The sequence below is a fragment of the Capsicum annuum genome, chromosome 1 (assembly GCF_002878395.1).
Source record: "Capsicum annuum cultivar UCD-10X-F1 chromosome 1, UCD10Xv1.1, whole genome shotgun sequence".
In the NCBI taxonomy this organism is placed as follows: Eukaryota; Viridiplantae; Streptophyta; class Magnoliopsida; order Solanales; family Solanaceae; genus Capsicum; species Capsicum annuum.
In genome coordinates this window covers 43435986-43457777 of record NC_061111.1, presented here as the reverse complement: position 1 = coordinate 43457777, position 21792 = coordinate 43435986, and the positions used below count along the sequence as shown (strand labels likewise).

Genomic DNA, 21792 nt, shown 5'->3' with positions numbered 1-21792 from the left:
TTTATTAATTTAATTTGCAAATTAGATAAAATTATATATATAGAACCAACAAGTACGTGAAAAATAATTTTGAGCTGGACATGCATGTATATTGTGACATGTTATCAGACAATTTCAATTTCGGTATCGCGTTGCAGAACGAGATGTATTGTGACATGTTTCGAATGTAGTCATGCAAGGAAAAGAAAAAAAAAAAAAAAAAAGGTATATCAAAAGCTATTTTACAGATAGAATTAATGAAGTTACATACGTTTTGACTTACATAACAAAAAAAATAAAAAATCAAATACAGAGAGTTTGAATTCAAGAGCTTCCAAAATATACTAAGGCTTGTTAATTTTGCCAGAGTTTGAGTGATGAGAATCCTTATGCCTAACAGCATATCCATTGAACAAAGCTAAAGCATTGCTAGTGACTTGTGCAACATTTAAAACCTTAGCCTTAATTGTAGCTTTTACTTTATAACCACCCAATTTGTAGCTAGAGATCCCATCCATGCAAGTGAAAGCATTAGTTAACACTGTGCTAAGCCAAGTTTGAACATTACTCCTATGCCATACAAACTCACTTTCCTTGTCTAAACTCAAATGGTGTAGCTCTTTGACCGAGTTGAAAAGCAAAGAAACTCCGTCTGAGATTTGATTCAAACATTCTTTCACAGCTTGATAGTCCTTGGACGACTTAGTCTTTTCGAGTTGTTTGCAAACGTTCTTCACGTAGGCTCTTGTGTAGATAGCTTTAGCTAAGCTCACTTTTAACGCTACATGAGCTAGCTCTTGGGGTTCAGATGTTGTTGTGATATAGTTTGACAAAGAAGACACACACAACTTTGGATAACGAGTGCTCCGGCATTGCGCCTCCACCAATTTGTTGGCACGAGGTTGTGTAACACTACTAGTCCCCTTCACTGCCCCAACAAATGAGAAGATAAATATATTCATGAAGAGAAAAAAAATTAGGGAAAGGGTGATTTTCGACATTATGATCTTTTGGAAATAGAAGGAAGAAAAAGCTAGGTGACTGTGTAAATTGAGAATGCTTGAAAATTGTGTTGATTTGTAGTACTGTGGAAATGTGAAGAGAGAAATGGGGTTTATATACATATTGTTTTTTTTTTTTTGTCACATATACATGAGAGTTGACTTCGTTTCCTTCAATTTAATTAATGATTTTACACGTGCAAGAACCTTCAAAGAACTAGGTGCTAAGTTTGTGATTAATTCTTAGAAATTACTTAGTTTGTTTTCTTCTGATTTACTGAATGGTTGCTTTGCTTTGTCGATATTCACAATGTTGTGCTTCAGTGGATGGGCTGCTTCGCCCTTAATCAGAGGTCGACGGTTCAATCCTGGATATGGAGAAAACTCTGTTGGGAGCGCTGCCACCTTAATATGGGCCCTGCAACGCGTGATCTGGATTAGTCGGGGTTCCGATGCGGAACCAAACACCAGATGAGAAAAAAAAAGAATAGTCACAATGTTAAAGGAGAACTTACGAAAAGTTTTGCACTTTTGTGTAGATTTTTCCCATCTTTTCTTTAACAACTTTGATAGGATTACAAAGCTTTTTCCAAATTTTGTCCCACTACTGGAAAAATTGGTTAATTATATTATTAGTTATATTTTGAGCCAAATTAATTCTCGCGGTTAAGAAACTCTTCACTCGTACCCTTTCTATAATAAAAAAGTCCAATAATTGTACTATTAAATTGTTACGGTATATAACTTAAATTGGTTGCCTGTTGTAAGTGATACCAACGATTTTGATTAGCTTGTGCAGACCAGCCTTCCTCATCCATGAATAATGCAACTTGTCTCTGACAAATTAAATAAAATAAATTAATATGACATAGAGTGAACTGTTGGTCAACATCATGCTTGTAACGAGATAAATTATTTATTTCATTGTATCATGTTATAAATCTTAAATAATATGAAAGTATAATGTAGAGATCTGAGATCTCATAATTCAGATTGTCATTTTTATTTTGAAGATCAAATGCACTCATCACACGGTAGTTGGAGCTTACCATTTGAGAATCCTTCCAGCCAATTTTTTGTCTTAAAATAAAAAATTAGCAACAACTAGCTAAGTAAAACAAATTAAATAATATGATAATCGAAACCAAGGAGAAAATAAAATCAAAGAATAAGATAATAGAAAAGATATAAAATAATACTGATCGGCTCATCCTAACCCTCCGCCTACAAATGATTTTATTAACTAGACATGTCATGTCCTGTCTAATCTTCTTTATCCAATACTTCGACTCACCTCTACCTCTTCTTGTGCCCACTATATATGATCAACTAAGTTAAAAAAAAAAAAAAATACACGTAAGGATAAAAATGTTGTGCTCCCCCTCCTTTACATAGGTTGAAGGAAATTTGCTATTCGAGATAATAGGCATCAAAAACTTAAATTGGGTTGATAGTTTTTTTTTTTTTTTCAAATTAATGTGGTCATTTCCAGAGAAATTTACTTTACTCTTTCGTTAATTTAGGTTGGAGAATTTAGTAGGACACAAATCAAAAGATTGACATTGAAGTGAGACATGACATCAAATATAATTTAGGTAGAATAGAAGGAATAGGTTTTCCTAAACCGTCCTAAAATTCAGAAGAAAGTTGAATTAATATGAAGTATGGAGGTAATATAGTATGCATGTGCTCAAAAAAATTGAAGCAGCTACGATGACGGTCCATGCATAACGCATCTACGACATAGTCAACCCTATCGTCTCATCTCCATGGCTTCTAATTTATCGTGATAAAATTACCTCGAAGAAAATGACCTTTTCATATCTATTGTGCGTAAAAGTAAAGATTATCTTATAACAAAAACATAAAACTAAACAAGTTTGTAGAGTCTACAAAGTGAGTTTGGTATGCAAGAAAATGTTTTCTAGAAAAATAGGTGAATTTCTTATTTTTGTGTTTGGTAGGTAAGCGAAAATATTATCCTATTATATATAATTTAGACAAATATTATAGGAGATGAGGGTATGAGGTAGGGGTATGCGATGGTAGGGATGAATGCTAACGGGGTGAAAGTGATGGCGAGGTGTGTTGAAAGGTGTCCAGGACACGAGCAATGTGTAATGTGACTAGTAAATATTGTTTTTCCTACTTTTATTATGGAAGTTATTTTCCTCTTCTTTTAAGGGGCTTGTTTTCTTAGAAGAAATATTTTCCTAAATATATGACCAATCGAACATAAGAAAATTGAAAAATTATTTTCTAGAAAATGTTCATACCGAACACATTCCAAATCTATCTTCCTTTTGTTGCCTATATGTTTGAGATGAAATTAAAGAGAGCTGTTATGACTACTAAAGAATCATTTCTGTATCACAAAAAATTGCACAGATAGCACGGATATACCTAGCAAAAATATGCAATATACATTACTATCTATCAGCTTTGGAACCAAAATGAAGTTTTTTTCATTGATAAAGGCAAAAAGCTTGGGAGAAAACTTATAGTTGACATACAGACCACCTACTTCCCAAAATCATTTTCTTGAACAGATGAAAGTTCTTAACTTACAATCTTTAAAATATCTATCTGAAGACACATTTTACAACAGACCGACCGGCATGGAACAAGAAACACACCTGCTAAAACATACGGCATGATAAAGCAGAAAACACGATATACATAATATCAATCGGTAACCTTCACGCCAGTTAGGTAGACTTGGCACTTAATCGCAGTGCCCCCGACATAGAAACCAGGCATTACCATCAGACCAACCTTAGGCTTCTCCTCGTTTTCATCTACAGTAAAATTTTCCAGAACGCTTGCCATATAAACTTCGGAGAAGTCGGTTCCCCTATTGACTTGAAAAACCCTAACTGGAGGATCAAATGAATATGCCAACTTATGCAAAAGCCAAATTGACTTGGCTAGTTTCAGAAAAGCCTGATAGAAAGCTGTTCTTGGGTGTCCACCACTCATAATAAAGTTTCGCTGATCCAAGTTCCCAAAAAAGGCAGACTCCATCATTGAATGAACCACCGCCAAGTATTTAGTCCGGCAAAAGTTACCAAAAAGGGAATCTGGACTTTGGCCTACAACATCTAGTGGATCCATTTCCCGTAATGCAAGATACTGGTGGTAAAAACTATCCTTGGTGACAGCAGAATTCTCATGTTTCATAGAGAACAATTCATTATGAAATCCAGTAAACATTCTTCGGCAGATATGTGATTCAAATGCATATTTCTTGTGAGCTCTCTTTGCATAAACTATATCTGGTTCTATGGAGTTTGCTGCAGCATCAAGATCCCAACCAGCAGCTTTCATCATGTTGATCAATGGCTTAGAAAAGTCGTGAATGGCCCTATAAGCAACTTCCACGGCTGACCTGAAAAACTCAGGAGTTACGCCCTCGGAGAAATGCTCATTCTCATCAACTGCATTATCTGGTTCTTTCACTGACAAGCCCCTGAGCTTAAGGTTTTTCTCCAATTTGATCCGCTTCTGATCGGCCTCTAGCATCTGCTGCTGCAGCTGAAGAATCTCAGAATCTTTGTTCTGAATCTCCGACTGAAACTTCTTCACCATAACTTCATATGTTTTCAACAAACTCTGCTGTTCTTGGATCTCTGCAGCCAAGCGAGAGTCCTGAGGTGAAACACACACAGGTTTGGGATTATGCTCCCTGTAGTAGTGCTTGAGTTCAGACAGATTCTTCAGCTCCGTAATGACACGTTTATCGGCAGCTTGGATTTTATCAGGGTCATAAGGAGTATGAGCAGCTTGTAGTTGAATGTAGGCAGACTTCAGGGAGGAGATATTTGAAAAAATCCTCGATACCATAGCATCAATTGCTTCAGGATTTTGGTTTGCGGCTTCCTCCATAGGTTGTGGATGGACCTTCTGGCTGTTGCTCTCACGGAGTTGTGTATCTTTTGCACCAGTGGGTTGCATAGCTACTTGTAACGAGATTTATCAGTCAAAGCCCACTCCCTAAAAGATTGTAGTGATTTACCTGTAAAACCTTAACTCCGTCACAGATGCATCATGAACCAATCACAAGCAGCAAATAAATTTCCAACGTCTAACAGCTGCTGCGTCAAGAAAAATCAGCCAAAGTTGGGGAAAAAAAAACCTTAAAGCAACTCGCAGCAGAGTACACGAAAGCAACCAAGCAGCAAAAAATAAAAAGACTTGGTGACACTAAGCAAGAAATCCCTGGTATCTCACAGCATCCATTCTGAGCAAATTTTCCCACAAGATTTCATGGAGAGATGTAAATGTTACTAACACGTTCAAAACGGAGAAGCAATTCACCAGTGTCGAACAAAGCAAAACTACAAGAGTCCCTTTATCTTCTTTTTTTCTCTGACCCTTCAAAATCACTACAACAGTCGTGTGGATCCAACACGATTTGGTGTGAACTGTATAGATTGATGGGATATTTAATTTGATCTTTGGATTTATATCATATACATATATTAGTTACAGTTATACAAATTATGGTGCTTTGCCATAACATGAGATATCTTACTAACAAAATATATTACGTGTTTATGAAGAATTAAATTTTATCAACATTAGTTCAATAACTTTAATCAATCAAAAAATACATTCATTGGCCTTGTCCGAGCACATAGATATGCACTCAGATCCATAACCTTGAATCCTAAAACTTATGTGACGAAGAATCCAACCACTAGATCAACACCCAAGTCTGAGCAACAGAGCTTATCAATTGTAAAGTCATAACTCAAATTACTATCCATCATTGTCTATTCCCAAAATCCTCATTCAGCAAGAGTTCTAAACCACCTCCTCTAAACCTCCATAAAAACATTTGTAACCAAACTCAAGAAAATCTTCTTCACTTGAACACACTTTTTTTTTTAATTGGTGGAAGGGGGTGGGACATCTTCTCTAGCACCAATTCACGCACAACTGTTAGGAGTGCAGAAAACTTTCAAAAGCAACGGGTATTTCAGTAAGCGCAAGATAGAGTGCCCCCACCACACCCCATCCACCCACAAAAGAACCAACTTTAACCAGGGTTGGATCAGCTAAGATTCTCAGCTATCCTGGAAAAAATGGATGGATGTGCGCAACTATCAACTATCCCATTGGCACTAACTACATTAGAATTCTCTCTTCACCCAAAAGATAAAAGAAACGAAATTAACTTCCAGACTAGGTAAAAGAGACGTTGACAGTGCTGTTCCAGCAAGCTGTATTCCTGTCATTGTCGATCTTCGGTACTTCCATTCCTCCAACACTTGCCCCAATGTCATCGGCACAAACCATGAAATATTAAACAATATGAATACACAGCCACAATTGTGAAGGAGACCTACAATGGAATGGTATATGGCATGCGGCCATTTGTGTAAACTTGGACGAACTCACCATGATCTCTTGCCTTCCCTTACAAGTTTATTGTTGGCATTGCATCTCCGATTGTATACAGTACACCAAGTTTCCTTTTGTGTGTGGTGGTGGTGATTGGTGGTGAGGGGGTGGGGAGACGAGGGATCAAGAAACCATTGACGTACACCAAGGTGGTCTTAGCATAGAGGACACAATTACAAGTATTTTTTATACCTCAAAAAAGCTAACACCTATCTATGCAACAAGGATGAATACAAATATAAAGATTTGAAACACCTCAACCCCGCCCAACCCCCACAAGTTCTCCCTCTACCAGATAGTCATAAATTCCATAAGGAATTTTTCCAGCTCCTTCCATTCTGACTTGAATGGCCCTTTGACAGCTTATAAACAAGTGATACCCTGCACAGAGCTCCTCGACAACATGGACACAATAGCTTCTACACTAATCACCGAAGTATACAGCCCTTGTTATTCATTTCCAGTATTAGTCCATTATATCACAGGTTCTACCAAAATCATATACTCCTTCCACAACAAACACCAAAGTCAACCCATTCAATTAATTCCTTTTATTTCATAATTCTTCACCATAAACTTACCCCATCAGTCGACATCGTGAACACACAATTATTGCACCACTTTAGGTTAATTTTAGTTTATTTTAATAGATTTCCTAATTTTGGTGTATTTTGTAATTGCATCTCTAATTCACAAAATACAGGAAAAGATTTCTTTCTTTTTGCGCATTTTAGTAGTAGTTAATTACTTAATCAGTTAATTAAATTAATTAATTAGCTTCAGTAGTCTTAATTTAATGTAATTGTTAGCACCTAATTTGTGCATGCATTTGAGTTATGGATTTGGTTCTAATAGCTTACCATTAACACCAGAATTCCTTCCCCAGGTTTATTTTCGGTCCTAAGGTTGCGAACTCTTCACTTTCGAATGAAAAAATTCTTTAACACCTTACCTTTACACGGGTGAAAAAAGGGGTGTGATAGCTCAAATGGACGTGATGCAAACACAAACAAACAAAAACCAAACTGACTCTTGAAAATGACACAAGATAAAGAGACTAAAAAAGAGGGAAAAAATGCAAAATCATACACAAAGAATTGAACAAGACAAAATAGGAACTTAATAAAATCTTCTCAATGGAATTCAACACTCTATCAAAGAAATAGATTCAATACCCACCAAATAAGCTCAACATTTAACCGATCTTTAACGTGCAGAAATTGAAACAAACAGCAATGAAGAACTTTGTCTTCCCTCAACAGCTATCCAACACAGCAAAAAACAAGTGCCGCCACAGTAGTTACAGTGAAAGAAGAGGCTACTTTGGATAGAGAAAGATGTTTTTATAGGGTCTCAAGAATTAGGGCTTAGGGGAGGAATTCCAACCCATGCCCTCCCCTCAAAATCAGCCGAAAAGAGGCAGGATAAGCAACACAGTCAATAGGTGAATCCTATATTCTTTTTTTTCTTTTGAGATTGGTAACATATTTATATATAGGGAGAATCCTAGATTTCAATTTGCACAATCAGAGACCACCCTTTAATCCTGGCTTATTTTAGCCTAAGACTGTCCTCAAACTGGTGCAGAAAAGAACTTAGCTGCGGTGTTTATTCCTAGTTTAACTTAACAAACCAAAACAAATTACATCGAACCCTACTTAATATACTACAGTCATACTGCAAAATAAGGTTGTTCAAAACAAATTGTAACCGATAACCCGAACCAAAAAAGTGCTATTGGTTGATCGGTAATGGCTTATTGGTTTAACGGTTCAGTAAAGGTTTAGGTTTTCTCTTTACCGAGTTATCAGTTCAATTTTCAGAAAGGACGAACCAATAACCCGGTACTAAAAATGACTTAATTCCAACCATCATCAGTTAGTAGCCACTAGCCACCTTCTAGCCCTTTGGTTCACAAACCAAAGAGGACACATGAAATTCCACAAGAAAAGTTTTTCCCCTCGACAGTGACAAATTTGAATCCAGCGTTTTAGATCAAATTTAAAATGTTCTTTTTCTCTCAATTGTGACTAAATCCGCGCTTTAGTTCAAATTATCAGGGTTCACATAGCACAAAACAAATAAAAGCAACTTATAAATAGATCAAATATTTTTTTGATAAAGGTAAAGTTGTATTCTTCGGCATAAAGGGTATGCTGACTACCTCCAAAAATAGATCAAATATTATTGTTGCAAGGACTCTAAAATTTAAATAAGAACAAATTATTTTATTGTCTCAAATAATAGAATTATTTTATTGTCTTGGCCAAAAAATATTGATTCGTGGGCATAATGAAATTAGGTGCAAGTAGACACGCATTTCTTATTGTTTGAGAAAATTTTGTTGACAATTACACAACGGCTTGGCTATATCTTGCATTTTTTTGTGTTATGATTTTATGTCTTATACTCCCTCCGTTCCAATCTGTTTGTCTTACTTTCCTTTTTAATCAGTTTCAACTAAACATGTCTCTTTCCTTTTTTGGCAACTCTTTAATTTCAATTTTCCTTATGGCATGTATAAGACCACAAGATTAAAGGATTTTTGGCATGTTAGAGATCAAAAACAGCCAGTGCAATCCGGCAATCAGTACTACACTTGTTCAGTGTTGGTGCCCAGAGACGCACACATTTCACATGCGTATAGGCGAATGTACCATCACAATGCAAGATGTGGAGGTATTGTTTGGCACGATCGTTGACAGAGAGGCCCTATTCAGAAAGTTGCAAGATCATATAGCAAGATTCGGTGGATGCAATTGTAAGAAAGTCTTATTTTTGGTCAAAACAATGCACAACATATGGTGGTCGTTGTGACTCAGTTTTTTTAAGATTCATTTTTTAGAGTCGCCACCTGAATTTTTAGGAAAAATCATTTTTATGTAAAAACTCTATTTTTGGTCTTACGAAAATGTTTGAGATTCTGAGTAAGGGTTTTGGTTACTCGAGGAGAAGGTGTTAAGCACCCCTTAGAGCGTATCCGAAGATAGTCCTTAAACTCAATTTAGGGCATCGAGAAATTAATTTTATAAAAAAAGGAGAGCCAAAATTGAGTGTCAACAACACTGCTATCATTGCAGCCTTGTCAGATTCTTCTATGTTAGTCATTTTTCTTTTAAATCGGAGGTTGTATTGTAATTCAGCTAGTTTGCGAGTCGACACAAATCAACTTTATTTGAGGATCAATAATAAACAAAATGAAAAGAAAAAGGGAAACCATGTTAGTTTGGGAGATATCAAAAGATGTAACACATATATATGTCAAGTTGGCGACACTCAAAGCACGTCCTAATATGGAACCTCTTTTTGCCGGAGGTGGGCCTATGGTGCAAGCATTGATCCAACGTTTTCAAATTCAGGAAAATCTAACTTCATTAATATTTGAAGAGGGGTGGAAAACCTCGAGTTATAGAATGAAAATTGAACTCAAGAAGAAGTCTCGACTTCAGGATTATATAATAGTTGGAATATCACCACAGAAACATCAATATAGGTCATGCAAGACCTTTAGTAAAAGTAAAAAATAAAAGTATGAAAATATTAGGATAGGTCATGCAAGCCTTTAGGAAAACTAAAGATAAGAAACAAAGCTTAAGACCAGGTCAAGGGATCCTCGTCATCCAAATCATAATAAGGCCAGGGTGGTACTCCGGGGACTCGCCAGGCTTCCACCCCTAGTGATCTGCATTCTCTTCACTATCAAATCCTATGGGTCCGTACTTATCTGAATCGTGTTCTAACTCTTCCTCCATATCTTCCATTAGATCTTCCTCCATCTCTTCTTCTGGCTCATTGTCCACTAAAGGTATGAGATGGTCAACTGATCCTGGAGTGACATGTTGGTACATAGCAATAGATATAGGCATGAGGTGTAAGAGTTGACTCCGAATCTGATTTGCCCTGTCGATGTCGGCGATCCTCTGGAGTCCTTCGTAAGTCGGTCTGGCTAAAATTCCTCGTCATATACCATGTGTAGCACTCCATATTGCACTGTGAATCGACCCCATGCTTGGGTTGAAAATGTCTCCCCATCCTTCTATCAGGTTCCTGAGTTTCTCTATAGGGATCCTTCATTCAAAATTTCCTTCTACTAGTGCCATGTTTGACCATAAAGGGACATCTTGTGTTATCCCAAACTGTTGAAGAACTCTCAATGGTGCGTAGGATTGGATTCCTTCTAGCCCGATCAGTTCGAGGAAATAACAATAATGTCTCCTCAACATCGCTCAACCATTGATCCATGGTAGACGTCATTGGATGATATTTCCAGTGAGGTGAGTCAAGAAAATACGCTCCACATGTTCATCCTGAGCTCATGACTGCAAATTTTGTTGCATCCAGCCTCTTTGACGCCATTATATGCATCCCTCCGGTAAAAGTGCTCCAATGCCCATACTTGAAACATCAAATTGCATCCTCTAAAGAAGTTATGCCCCCTGGAGCATGTAGACAATGATCGAAAGATTTCCGCTAAGATCATCGGCACGATTGTCACCCTGAGTAGTCCTTTGAAAATAAAAATAATCATTGAAAGAAAATTGATGTTTATTCGATTCCTCTTATTGGGAACACCATGACACCCAAAAAAAAAACCACTATGAAGACAATAGCCTTGTGGATCTCCCAATCAACCCGAGAAAAGAAAAAATCATTCTGAAATTGATCCTATCTCTGACCAAATCTCGCAAAAAGATACTCTAGGCTGACCCGGTCTGTCTCGACCATTCTCAATCTAGACTAGCTCTCATCCCCAACGAGCGAAGGAAACTACTTCTGAATGTAATACGCGGGGCCAAAGGCGCCCGTCCAACCAATGGTAAGTTAGCAATTTGGCTCACTTCCTCTAAAGTGGGTGTGATTACAAAGTCTGAGAACCTGAAGGTAACCATGGTTGGATTCCAAAATTCAATCATTAGCTGAATGAATAACTTGTTCACTCTCAGCTCCAATAAACCGATCAAAGATCCTAGATGCGTTATTATTTCTGCTCCATGAGCTACCTGAATGTTTCTCTACCAATGCATTAGAATCTGAGGGACCTCGGACATCATCTCGATGTTTGCAAGGTTTTGATTGATTTGCATCTTAAAGAAAGGAGAGTTGATTTGCAAGGTTTTGATTGATTTGCATCGAGGGGTGTCCTGCATTCCTTCAAACCTTCTTTGAATTCTTTAATTTCAGAGTCGGTGCAACTAGGTTAGTACACCTTCCCGCAATTATTCAGTCATACTCTAAAAAAGCACTCCAGAAATAGGCATACCTTAGTCGGGACAGTCCAAGGCATCGTTTCTGCAATTAGGAAGTCACCTTTCACGTCAACGGGTCCTTCTAAATCAAACGACATTCTTTGTGTGAGATGATGGGCTGATCCGAATGAATAACCTACACTCCTCTAAAATCAACTCTCCTTTTTTTATAGATACAAATCAATCAAAACCTTGCAAACATCCATAGGATGTTCGAGGACCCTCGAATTCTAAGGCATTGGTAGGAAAACATTCGGGTAGCTCATGTAGTAGAAATAATGTCGCATCTAGGATCCCTAACCAGTTATTAGAGCTGAGAGTGAACAGGTTATTCATTCGGCTAATGATTGAATTTTGGGATCCAACAACAGTTACCTTTAGGTTCTCAGACTTTGAAATCACGCCCACATTGGAGGAAGTGAGCCAAATCGTTAACTTACCATTGGTTCGACGGGCTCCTTTGGCCCCGTATACTAAGTTCAAAAGTGGTTTCCTTCTCTTGTTGGGGATAAGAGTTGGTTCAGATTGAGAATAGTCTAGGCAGGCTAAGTCGGCCTAGAGTATCTTTTTTGAGAGATTTGGTTTAGAGAAAGTTACGATCAATTTCAGAATGATTTTTTCTTTTCCAGGATTGATAACACAAGATGTCCCTTTATGGTCAAACATGGCACTAGTAGAAGGAAATTTTGAAGGGAGGATCCCTATAGAGAAACTCAGGAACTTGATAGAAGGATGGGAATACATTTTCAGCCCAGGCATAGGGTCGATTCACAGTGCAATACAGAGTACTACACATGGTATATGACAAGAGGAATTTTATTCAAGCCGAGTTACGAAGGGGATCGTCGACATCCACAGGGCAAATCAGATCCGGAATCAACTCTTACACCTCATGCCTATATCTACTGCAATGTACCAGCAGGTGACTCCAGGATCAGTTGACTATCCCATACCTTTTTTGGACAATAAACCAGAAGAAGAGATGGAGGAAGATCCAATGGAAGATATAGAGGAATATCCAAAAGAGGAGCCAATAGAGGAAGGTCCAGAAGAGGAGCCACTAATGAGTACGGTCCCATAGGATTTGACAGTGAAGAGAATGTATATCACCAGGAGTGGCAGCCCGACGAGTCCCTGGAGTACGACCCTGGCCTTATTATGATTTGGATGATGACGACGAGGATCCCCCAACCTGGCCTTAGGCTTTATTTCCTATCTTTAGTTTTCCTAAAGGTCGTGATCCTGATATTTTCGTACTTTTATTTTTTTACTTTTCCTAAAGGTTTTGCATGACCTATATTGATGTTTCTGTGGTGATATGCTAACTATTATGTAATCCTGAAGTCAAGACTTTTTCTTGATTTCAATTTTCATTCGGTAACTCGAGGTTTTCCAACGAAGTTTGATTCGTCCAGAATTTGAGAACATGTTGAAAACTTTGAATCAATTAATCATTAAAGCTTGCACCGTTGGCCTACCTCTCACAAAAAGAGGTTCCACATTTGGACGCGCTTTGGATGTCACTAAGTTGGAGTATATAAGTGTTACATATTTGTTACATCTTTCGATATCTCCCAAACTAACACGGTTTCCTTTTTCCTTTCTTTTCTTTTCAGTTTGCTTATTATTGATCCCCAAAGAAAGGTGATTTGTGTCGACTCACAAACTGATTGAATCACAATACAATTTCCGGTCAAAAAAAAAAAAATCTAACAAAGAAAATCCAATAGGTAGCGGTTTCTTAAAGTTGACTCTATCTTATTACATATTAGCAGATCAAAAGCTTTGGCACTTAATTTGAACCACGAAGACCATAAAGATAATGGATAACCTAGAATAGATAACACGGGGATGTAACTTTAAGAGAAAATGCATATGGAACAAAGGAATCAACTTGCCACTGAAATATATATTCCTGAAAAGTAAAAACTAAGAGCAATCCAATGTTGAATAGCAGAAGGTTCCAAAATAAACGTGAAATCAGCACAAACTTGCACAAAACTACATCGACAGACTTAGGTAGATTAAGAACCTCAAAGAGACACAAGTCATAAACACACTCACAGGAAACAAGGCATTCCGCGTAAAAACACCTCTATGAGTGGCACTAGCATGAGAATTAAGTAAACAAGGACACAGTCTTCTAAGTATGATACCACAAATGTAACAAAAATGTATAATAATCCAAATAACATACCTAAGAAAACTACACATCAACAACTGAAGGTGCCCAACATACATAATAACCTTAACACTGCAAAAAAAATAAAATTATCAAACATAACTTATACTAGCTTGTTTTGCCAAGCTTCTAAAATCAGCTTATTTTCAAAGGTGCTTTTATAAAAAAGTACTTTTTGTGAGAAGCAGATTGAATGTGGCCAATAAATTTAAAAAACAATTTCGAGCAGCAATTAGTGTTTGGCCAAGCTATTTCAAAGTGCTTCTAAGTATATTTTTCCCTCAAATGCTTTTCAAATCGGAGAAAAAACTATTTTTTTTTAGCTGCTCCTACTCTCCAGAAGCACGAATTTTCTCTCAAAAGCTTAGCCAAACGACTTACTTTTTTAAAACAAGCACCTTCGGCCTCCCAAGAGCTTGACCAAACAGACTACAAATAATCTTGATTAATCTACAAGATTAGCAATATAATCTTTCACAAAACAAAAAGCACCCATTATCCCATTTGCTTCTACAAAGTCAATAATCATAGTAACCCCTTTCTTCTTCTTCTCGTTCTCCTTCTATGGAATCACTAAATCAAGTAAAATCCCAGTTCTTTTAAGAACAATCAATTTCTTCAGGAAAACAAGTTTATGTAAAACACAAAAGAGGCAAAGAATAAAAGTTAGTTATTATAAAGAGAAAAAATGGGTACCTGATCGGAGATCCGTTAGTTATTACCGGAAGTAAAGAGGTGTGACGGTGGTCGTGTTTTCCGACAGTAACTCATTAACATTGGGAAGCATCCTCTTTGCTTTGTCTTTTTCTTTTGTTTAAAATCTTTCGGTGCTCGCACGCCTGTTGGGTTTGGTGCTTTCTATGATTGATTGACACCAACCCCACTTGCTATTTTACTGTAGTAGTAAAATATTGTTGTTAAAAGTAATAAAAAGGTGGAGTAAATTAATATACAAGGTACTAATAAAATGTAGGATTTGTGAGATTGATTTATATAAATGAAAGAAGTATTTTATGTGGGGTTGATTTTATAAATAAATTGATTTAGCTTTTTTATTTTATTTATAGAAGAGAAAAAAATTGTTCCGAGATTTTTTTGGAGCGAGTTATTTGAAAACTATCTACGTGAATAAATTTGCAAGTTGTGTTCAATGGTAAGTTCTAGAAAAATTACTCCAAGATTTTTTAGAAAATTTGGGGCATACTTAATTTCGAGCTTCTTCGTTGTAGCAGTAATGAAATAGAGATTCACTTTATGATATAATTATAACATTCCCAATACATTTTCTAGGAAAACAAATCATCTCTTATTTGATTTCTTGTGTTCGATATATAAGTGAAAAATTTGATCCTAAAATATTTTATTTATCTAATACAAATTTATGAGGATCAGAAGGAGGGTTATAGAAGGAGCGCAGGGGTGAGGGTGGCGAAGATGGGGTGGGGCAATTGGAGTTGATGATACAGTGGGTGATTGTGAAAGTGGAATAATTTATATTAGCAATCTAACGGAATATAAATTTTATCCCAAGTATGATCATAAATTATTCCGTTTTATCAAATCCAACATGAAATTATTTATCCATCTCCCTTGCGAAAAAAACAATCTAGAAATTATATAATCCAAAGGTAATTTATTCTTCATACTTATGACCCTTTAATGGGGTTGAGACAAAGCCAATTTGTTTATAGTGCATGTCGTGCCCTTTGGTTTTGAGACTAGCTTTTTTAGACAAAATGTTTCCAATGCCAGTCATGATTGTAACACCAACAGCTCCCTGACGTAACATTTTGGTTTAAGCAATAAAAGTTTTTCATTCTAACCAACAAAAGAAATACCAACCACCACCACAAACACCACTACCAATACTGATAAAAATAAAACACTCAAGAATGTCGGGAAGAGAGGAGAATCTGCGAAAAAATAATGAACTATCAACGATAATGACTGAATATATGAAACTACAATTTTGTATCAGTAGCCTGAACATGTTCACTAAATCTATGAATCGAAAACAGAAAGCAAATGTACACCCATCAATCTTTCACCTCACAACTAATATCTACAGAGCCAACATACAGACTTCGGAAGATATGCTGCAACGATTGAAAGAGAGGAGGAAAATGTTGGTTTTGTACAATGATGGGATTGGCATAAGCATAACTAAATAACATTATGGACATAGATTCAGCTGTTGTTCCTAAACTATATAATGTAATATGTCAAGACATACATTTTTTCTATCTTTCAGTTTTTAGTGATTTTTATGTTCTCCCTTTTTCCCTGAAGAAATATGAGCAGTAAGCCTTCTTGCAACCCAGTTTATGGGAAATCGGCGTGTAATAGCGTATGTGAAATTGGACATAATGAGTCGTACAACCTTCACCATTCTTCAGATCATGCATCATAGCTTGGGCCTGGGTATGCGGGCAAACTCATTATCCTCTTGTCAACAACTGGACCTCCAACTGTAAAATGATAGAGGCTCTGAAACTTTGATCCTTTCAGCCCAAGAACTTCATGTACTGGCAATGATCACGCAAAAAGTAACCGATTAGTTGCACTAAAACATTCAATTAAACTGGAATAAAGTTATCAAACCAAAACACGATACTGCTTACTAATTATTTGGGAGAAGAAAGGGGAATATGAAAAGGGGCACAATAGAATGAATAGATATATTTACTCATGTCAAATGATAAAAGATCAGGAAAGATGATATGCATACGTTCAGGTTCACATTTCACTAATGCGTTACTAAGATTTTTTGTGCTTCAGAAGTAGTACGTACGTAAAGTTCTGTATGCGACAGATTTCTACGAAAAAACAAGGTGATTTAAACAGAATTTATAACTTATATTACTTGTCTTTACACTGAAAAGGAAACATACAGCATGAACTATGGTAAGCTAACTCTACAACCATATTATGATAGACTAACGCCTGAATACCATATAAGAAAAAAGGATATATAATGAAGTGTGACACTGATAAACCTTGCAGCCTCTAACTCTACCTTCAAGAACTGATCGCTCGCAAGTCTAATCAGGGTTCATGAATTTCTTTCTGGCCAGCCTCTTACAGCTACCTATTCTAGAAAAGAGAGTGACGGACTGACGGCTCTTGCTTCAAGTAGACAATGACCAACTCTTTCCTTTCAGCAAAGAACTGCTAGAATTTTTTTTTTAGTTATAGTATATATAGTCATACACAGGTGAGCAACTTGCTACAAGCACATAGTCTACCATGTAACAATTTGTTTTCCTCTTCTGGGTGCCTTTCTACTTTCTATTTCTTTCCCCTTGTCCCCCTAGGAGGGGGTGGGGGTTGATTGGTGCATCATTACTCAAGCTAATAGCTGGTTCAACCTGAACTGAAAGGATATGACATGCCAAGTTCAGGTTACCCTTTCCCTTTTACCTTTTTCGGGATGTCTTTTTGTCTTTAAGACTGGGAACAGGCAATATCTGGAATCAGATCAGAATATCTTTTTATGCATCTTAAGCAGAAATTAAAACTCTAAAATGTTGCTGAGTCCAGCTTCCATGAAATTATTACTAAAAGAGATTCCACAAGGAAGAGACCAACCATGGCAAGTGCAAGTCCGAGACCTATTCTTCTATTACAAGTTAAAGAGAAAAAGAGAAGGTAGAGAGGAAATACCAGGATCGTCAAAGAAACAGCCAATTCCAGTAGCAGAGATGCCAACTGCATGCGATTCAAGATACAAAACTTGGCCTAGCACTCCCGTCTCCCAAAATAACCGTGGATACATCCAGGAGCCTTTATTGCGCAAAGTGGGCTCAAAATGTGCAATCATACCCAAGCTGAAGCAGCCATCACCAGCAATGTCCTGTATAATAAATATCCATAAAAAGAGGTCACTTGAAGCATCACAAGCAACAAATGAGCTGGATCTGACAGTAATGTCCAACTAACATCACAATTCTGCATGATATGACAATTGAAAGAGAGAGAAAACAATTAAAGGATCATCTTCCTTTGCTATCAAAATATATTAAGTTGGAAAAACAGTTTGTTTTACCCTTGTCCTTAGCTTTATTTCACTGGAGACTCATATTGATCTCTAGCTGAAAATGGAAACACTTCATTCAAATTATACTCGGATTTCTAGTCTTCTACAGAATGGAAGCACTGAGTACGAAGAAGAGGGAAAAGAAACACTAGTAAGATTTTTCGTGTACTCAATCAAGATTCCTTTTACAATAGTAACAACTAGTTCTAAATTCTTTCGGTTTTTTATAATGGACAACTTTTTTGAAATATTCTGCCACAATGACAATATTATAGGAACCACAACTGTAACAGTGATCTGCGTGCAAACACACATAAGATGAAATTGTGGATATGAAGTGAAACATGTTACGGTACTAAATCTTAGCCGAGAATATGATCACAAAATACCGCTAAGTCACATAAGTAAAAATTATCTGCAAGTATGATCGTATATCTTATTATCAAAGAACAAAAACAATAAAGCTTCAAGCTCAAACTAAATGGGGTCGGCCTGTGAATTCCCAAAATCTGTTCGGATCCATTTGGCCCTGTCTCAGCCCAGAATTTATAATTTTTGATCCAGCCCAGAATATATGACTTATCAGTAACAAAAAAAAGCCTCACTGACATGATCACAATATTAAAGAGCAGAAAAATAAGTACCTGATGGCACGACAATCGCTTTGAAAGCTCCCTGCAGTCGCCTTTTGCCAACTCATACAGAGGAAGATCTTCAGGACAACCATCTGGTTTCACCCATTTGAACTCAACTCTAGTAGCTTTCTTAAGATCATCCAGATGGTTCTCATTTCTCACCAAACAATATAATCCTTTTGGCAAGCCAACAACTCTATGAACAAACATGGCAGCATGGACTTCACTATCCCAAGCAAGTGACCTAAATGGCAATGCCAGTTGCCTGACATGTTTCTCTCCATCACGCGAACCAGAAGGCATACAATGCAACAATATCTGATAAAATGTTTCTTTGGACATTACGGTATAACCATCCATATCAACTGCACTCCTCCGCTTTCTAACCACTTCCCTTAAACTTAAATCCTTATAAGAACTTTCACTAATTGTTCCACTACTCTGAAATGGATCAACTACCGTTAAATTACACATTGTTAATGGCTTTTTTGATGCTTCAGCTGTTCTATATATAATATCCCAACAAATATGCTCTTTACTAAGCACATTAGGCTTACCCTTCCAATCCAAGCCCGAAAACTCCGAAATAGCACAGCTCAACTCCTTATAATCCACTTTAAATTCATTCAAACCACTAGGACAAACCAAAAGAACACAATCAGGATGTTCAAACTCAATCTCAAGCATTGTCCCTTTTATAGGCCGAGATGGGATTTTAAACTTAGGATAATTTTCAACGCCCGTTAACTTCTCTAACTCCTCATAACCTAACCCATCAAGAACTTTCACATCCCATCCAAGCCCTGCTGCTGCCATTGAAACAGCAGCAATAGCATGACCTACATCATGATTACAATACCTAAATGCCCTTTCACCATACTTCCAAGCTTCCCTCCAAAAAATCGACGATAGCCCAATAAGAAAAGAATCTTCAGGGAAGAATTTCGTGAAAAACCCAGATGGGAATTGAGCTCTAACTTCCAAAGAATGCTCTTTTGGAGCATAATGAGCCACAAAACTTTTATCACACACTGATTCAACAGGTGGACAAATAATATACGCTTCAGTTGGATGAAGATTCCCACTACTAGGGTTAACACGAAGGGACCAAGTTGAAAACCCAGTCGATTTCCAAGCTGATAAAGCTAAAGAATCGTAAAAAAGCTGAGAAATTGTGGATATCGAAATGGGTTTTGGAAAAGGGAGATTCTTGAAAAGTGATGAGTAAAGAGGAGATGATGGTTCATCAGAATATGAAGGGTGTAATAGAGGGATAAGTGGAGAAGAAACATAACGGCGAAAAGGGTTGGGTTGATTTGCCCAATCAAGACCACGAGGACCACGAGAGTAATTGGTGAATGAATGCTTTGTTTCTTTGTGGTATTTCAAGACTTGGGTTAATGAAGCTTGTTTTTCTTCTTCATCGTCTTGTTGTTGTTGTTGATTGTAATGGTGGTCTGATTGGTGATGAGTTGTTTGTGATGATGAAGTGGACATTGAGTGGATTGGAATTAGTCTTCTGGTAGAGTTGGGGAAGAAGGGAAGAGGAATTCTGTGATGAAGAAGAGGCATATTTGTTCTATCTTTGTTAACTGTCATTAACTATTTTTCGGTCATGGTGTGTTCTGGAAGAATTTGGTATAGGTACGTGAAGCTTTTGGAATGTTCTAATTAGATTTTTTGGATCTAAATTAAGAGTTGTTATTGTAATTGGGTTGGGTTTTGGTAATATCCGGGCTGCAGTGGGCTTAATTTAATGGGCCATACACAACATTCATCATGGGCTTAGATGGACGGCTCGTGATTTCTGAGTGTATGCTGACTGAACTACGACACTCTTGAATTTTTGTCTCTCAAATGTCTGGTTTTTTTAACTTTTATCTCCCTATTCCTGGCTGCGTAACAGCATAAGTTCTAAAATTTGCCTATAAAGCATAATTTGTAATTAATTGAACAGATTTATTATCTTAAAATACTCCAAGATTTGAACGACCATCCTTTATGAAAACTATTTTTGTAAGACTGTTTTAAGGGAAGGCTCCATTTTAGGGCTATTTCTGAAGTTAAACTAGTGTTTGAATCCAGGAAATTGCCTGTTATAAATCCAAATATGGTGTTTTAGATATTTGACCCCAATAAGAAATGTCTTTGAAAAATATTTTTTCTTACTTTTTAAGTATAGTACAAGTATCATTTTGCCCCTCTACACCTCAAATATATTTTTTAAACTTTCCATACTTATTTGTCTCTCAAAATTTATTTTTTTATTATTTTCACTTTTTATTTTTTCCTTTAATTTTATCATTCTATTTTTTATTTTTCTCTTTAATTTTATTATTCTATTTTTTATTATTTTTACTTTTTTTTCTTTAATTTTATTTTCATGTTTCAATTCATTTGTCTCAACCTTTATTTTTTTTCTCAAACATTATCTATTTTTTTTTCTTTTTTTAATTCATTTGTCTTTAACCTTTATTTTTATTTTTATTTTTTATTTTTATCAGTTCTTTTTTTTTCCTTATTTTTCTCAAACTTTATTTTTATTTTTTCCTCTCATTTATTATTTTCTCAATTTTTAAAATTCTTCGCTTTTTTCTTGCCTATTTTTTCTCACTCTTTTTTTAATCTTTCTATTTTGTTTGATCGTTTTTTCCTTTTTTCAGTTCTCTTTTTTCCCATATCTTTCTCAAACTTTATTTTTATTTTTCTCAATTTTTTAAATTCTTTGCTTTTTTCTTGATCTTTATTTTTTTCTCAATTTTTTTTTTATTTCTCTATTTTGTTTGACCATTTTTTCCTCAACTTCTATTATATTTTGCTAATAAATAAAAAATTGGATAATCCGCCAAGGTATTTTCTTTTTTTTGGCATCATAGCAAATTTAAGGGCATGAATTGTTGTTACGAAGTTCTTTAAAGTTTTTTGAGATAAGTCGTGTCTCTAAGGCGAGAGTTGTAGAATTTCTCATAAATAAATGCATAATGTGGTAGTGTTAACTCTTGCCCGTGGGGCATAGTTTATTATTTAAAAGTCCTTGAGCTAAGTCTTGCCTCCAATGCAAGAGTTATAGAATATTCCATAAATGAAGACATAACGTGGTAGTAACTCTTGCCCGTGGGGCATAATTTGTAGTTTGAAAGTCTTTGAGCTAAGTCTTGCCTCTAAGGCAAGAGTTTTAGAACATCTCATAAATGAAGACATAACGTGGTAGTGTCAACTCTTGTCCGTGGAGCATAATTTGTAGTTTGAAAGTCCTTAAGCTAAGTCTTGCCTCTAACGCAATAGTTGTAGAACATTTCATAAATGA

General features: G+C 36.3%; 3 protein-coding genes across 4 annotated transcripts; all 3 read right to left on the bottom strand.

Moving 5' to 3' along the window:
• Positions 1–207: 207 nt before the first annotated feature.
• LOC107854261 (pectinesterase inhibitor 9) lies at positions 208–1381 on the bottom strand. Its single transcript, XM_016699273.2, has one exon. It carries the CDS (start codon positions 1101–1103, stop codon positions 324–326), a length of 780 nt encoding a protein of 259 aa, XP_016554759.1. The 5' UTR covers positions 1104–1381; the 3' UTR covers positions 208–323.
• Positions 1382–3421: 2040 nt separating this feature from the next.
• LOC107872982 (protein GRAVITROPIC IN THE LIGHT 1) lies at positions 3422–14808 on the bottom strand. 2 transcript variants are annotated; one of them, XM_016719670.2, is made up of 3 exons: positions 14511–14808; positions 13830–13886; positions 3422–4995 (listed from the first exon to the last, which is right to left on the bottom strand). In XM_016719670.2, exon 3 carries the CDS (start codon positions 4932–4934, stop codon positions 3666–3668), a length of 1269 nt encoding a protein of 422 aa, XP_016575156.1. In that variant the 5' UTR covers positions 4935–4995; positions 13830–13886; positions 14511–14808; the 3' UTR covers positions 3422–3665. The 2 variants fall into 2 exon arrangements, with proteins under 2 accessions (XP_016575156.1, XP_016575163.1); XM_016719677.2 differs by lacking the exon at positions 13830–13886.
• A 920-nt stretch (positions 14809–15728) lies between these two features.
• On the bottom strand, positions 15729–20163 carry LOC107872995. The gene is made up of 3 exons (XM_016719687.2): positions 18495–20163; positions 17478–17667; positions 15729–16339 (listed from the first exon to the last, which is right to left on the bottom strand). The coding sequence occupies exons 1-3, from the start codon at positions 20082–20084 to the stop codon at positions 16212–16214; spliced, it is 1908 nt and encodes a 635-aa protein (XP_016575173.1). The 5' UTR covers positions 20085–20163; the 3' UTR covers positions 15729–16211.
• Positions 20164–21792: the final 1629 nt, after the last annotated feature.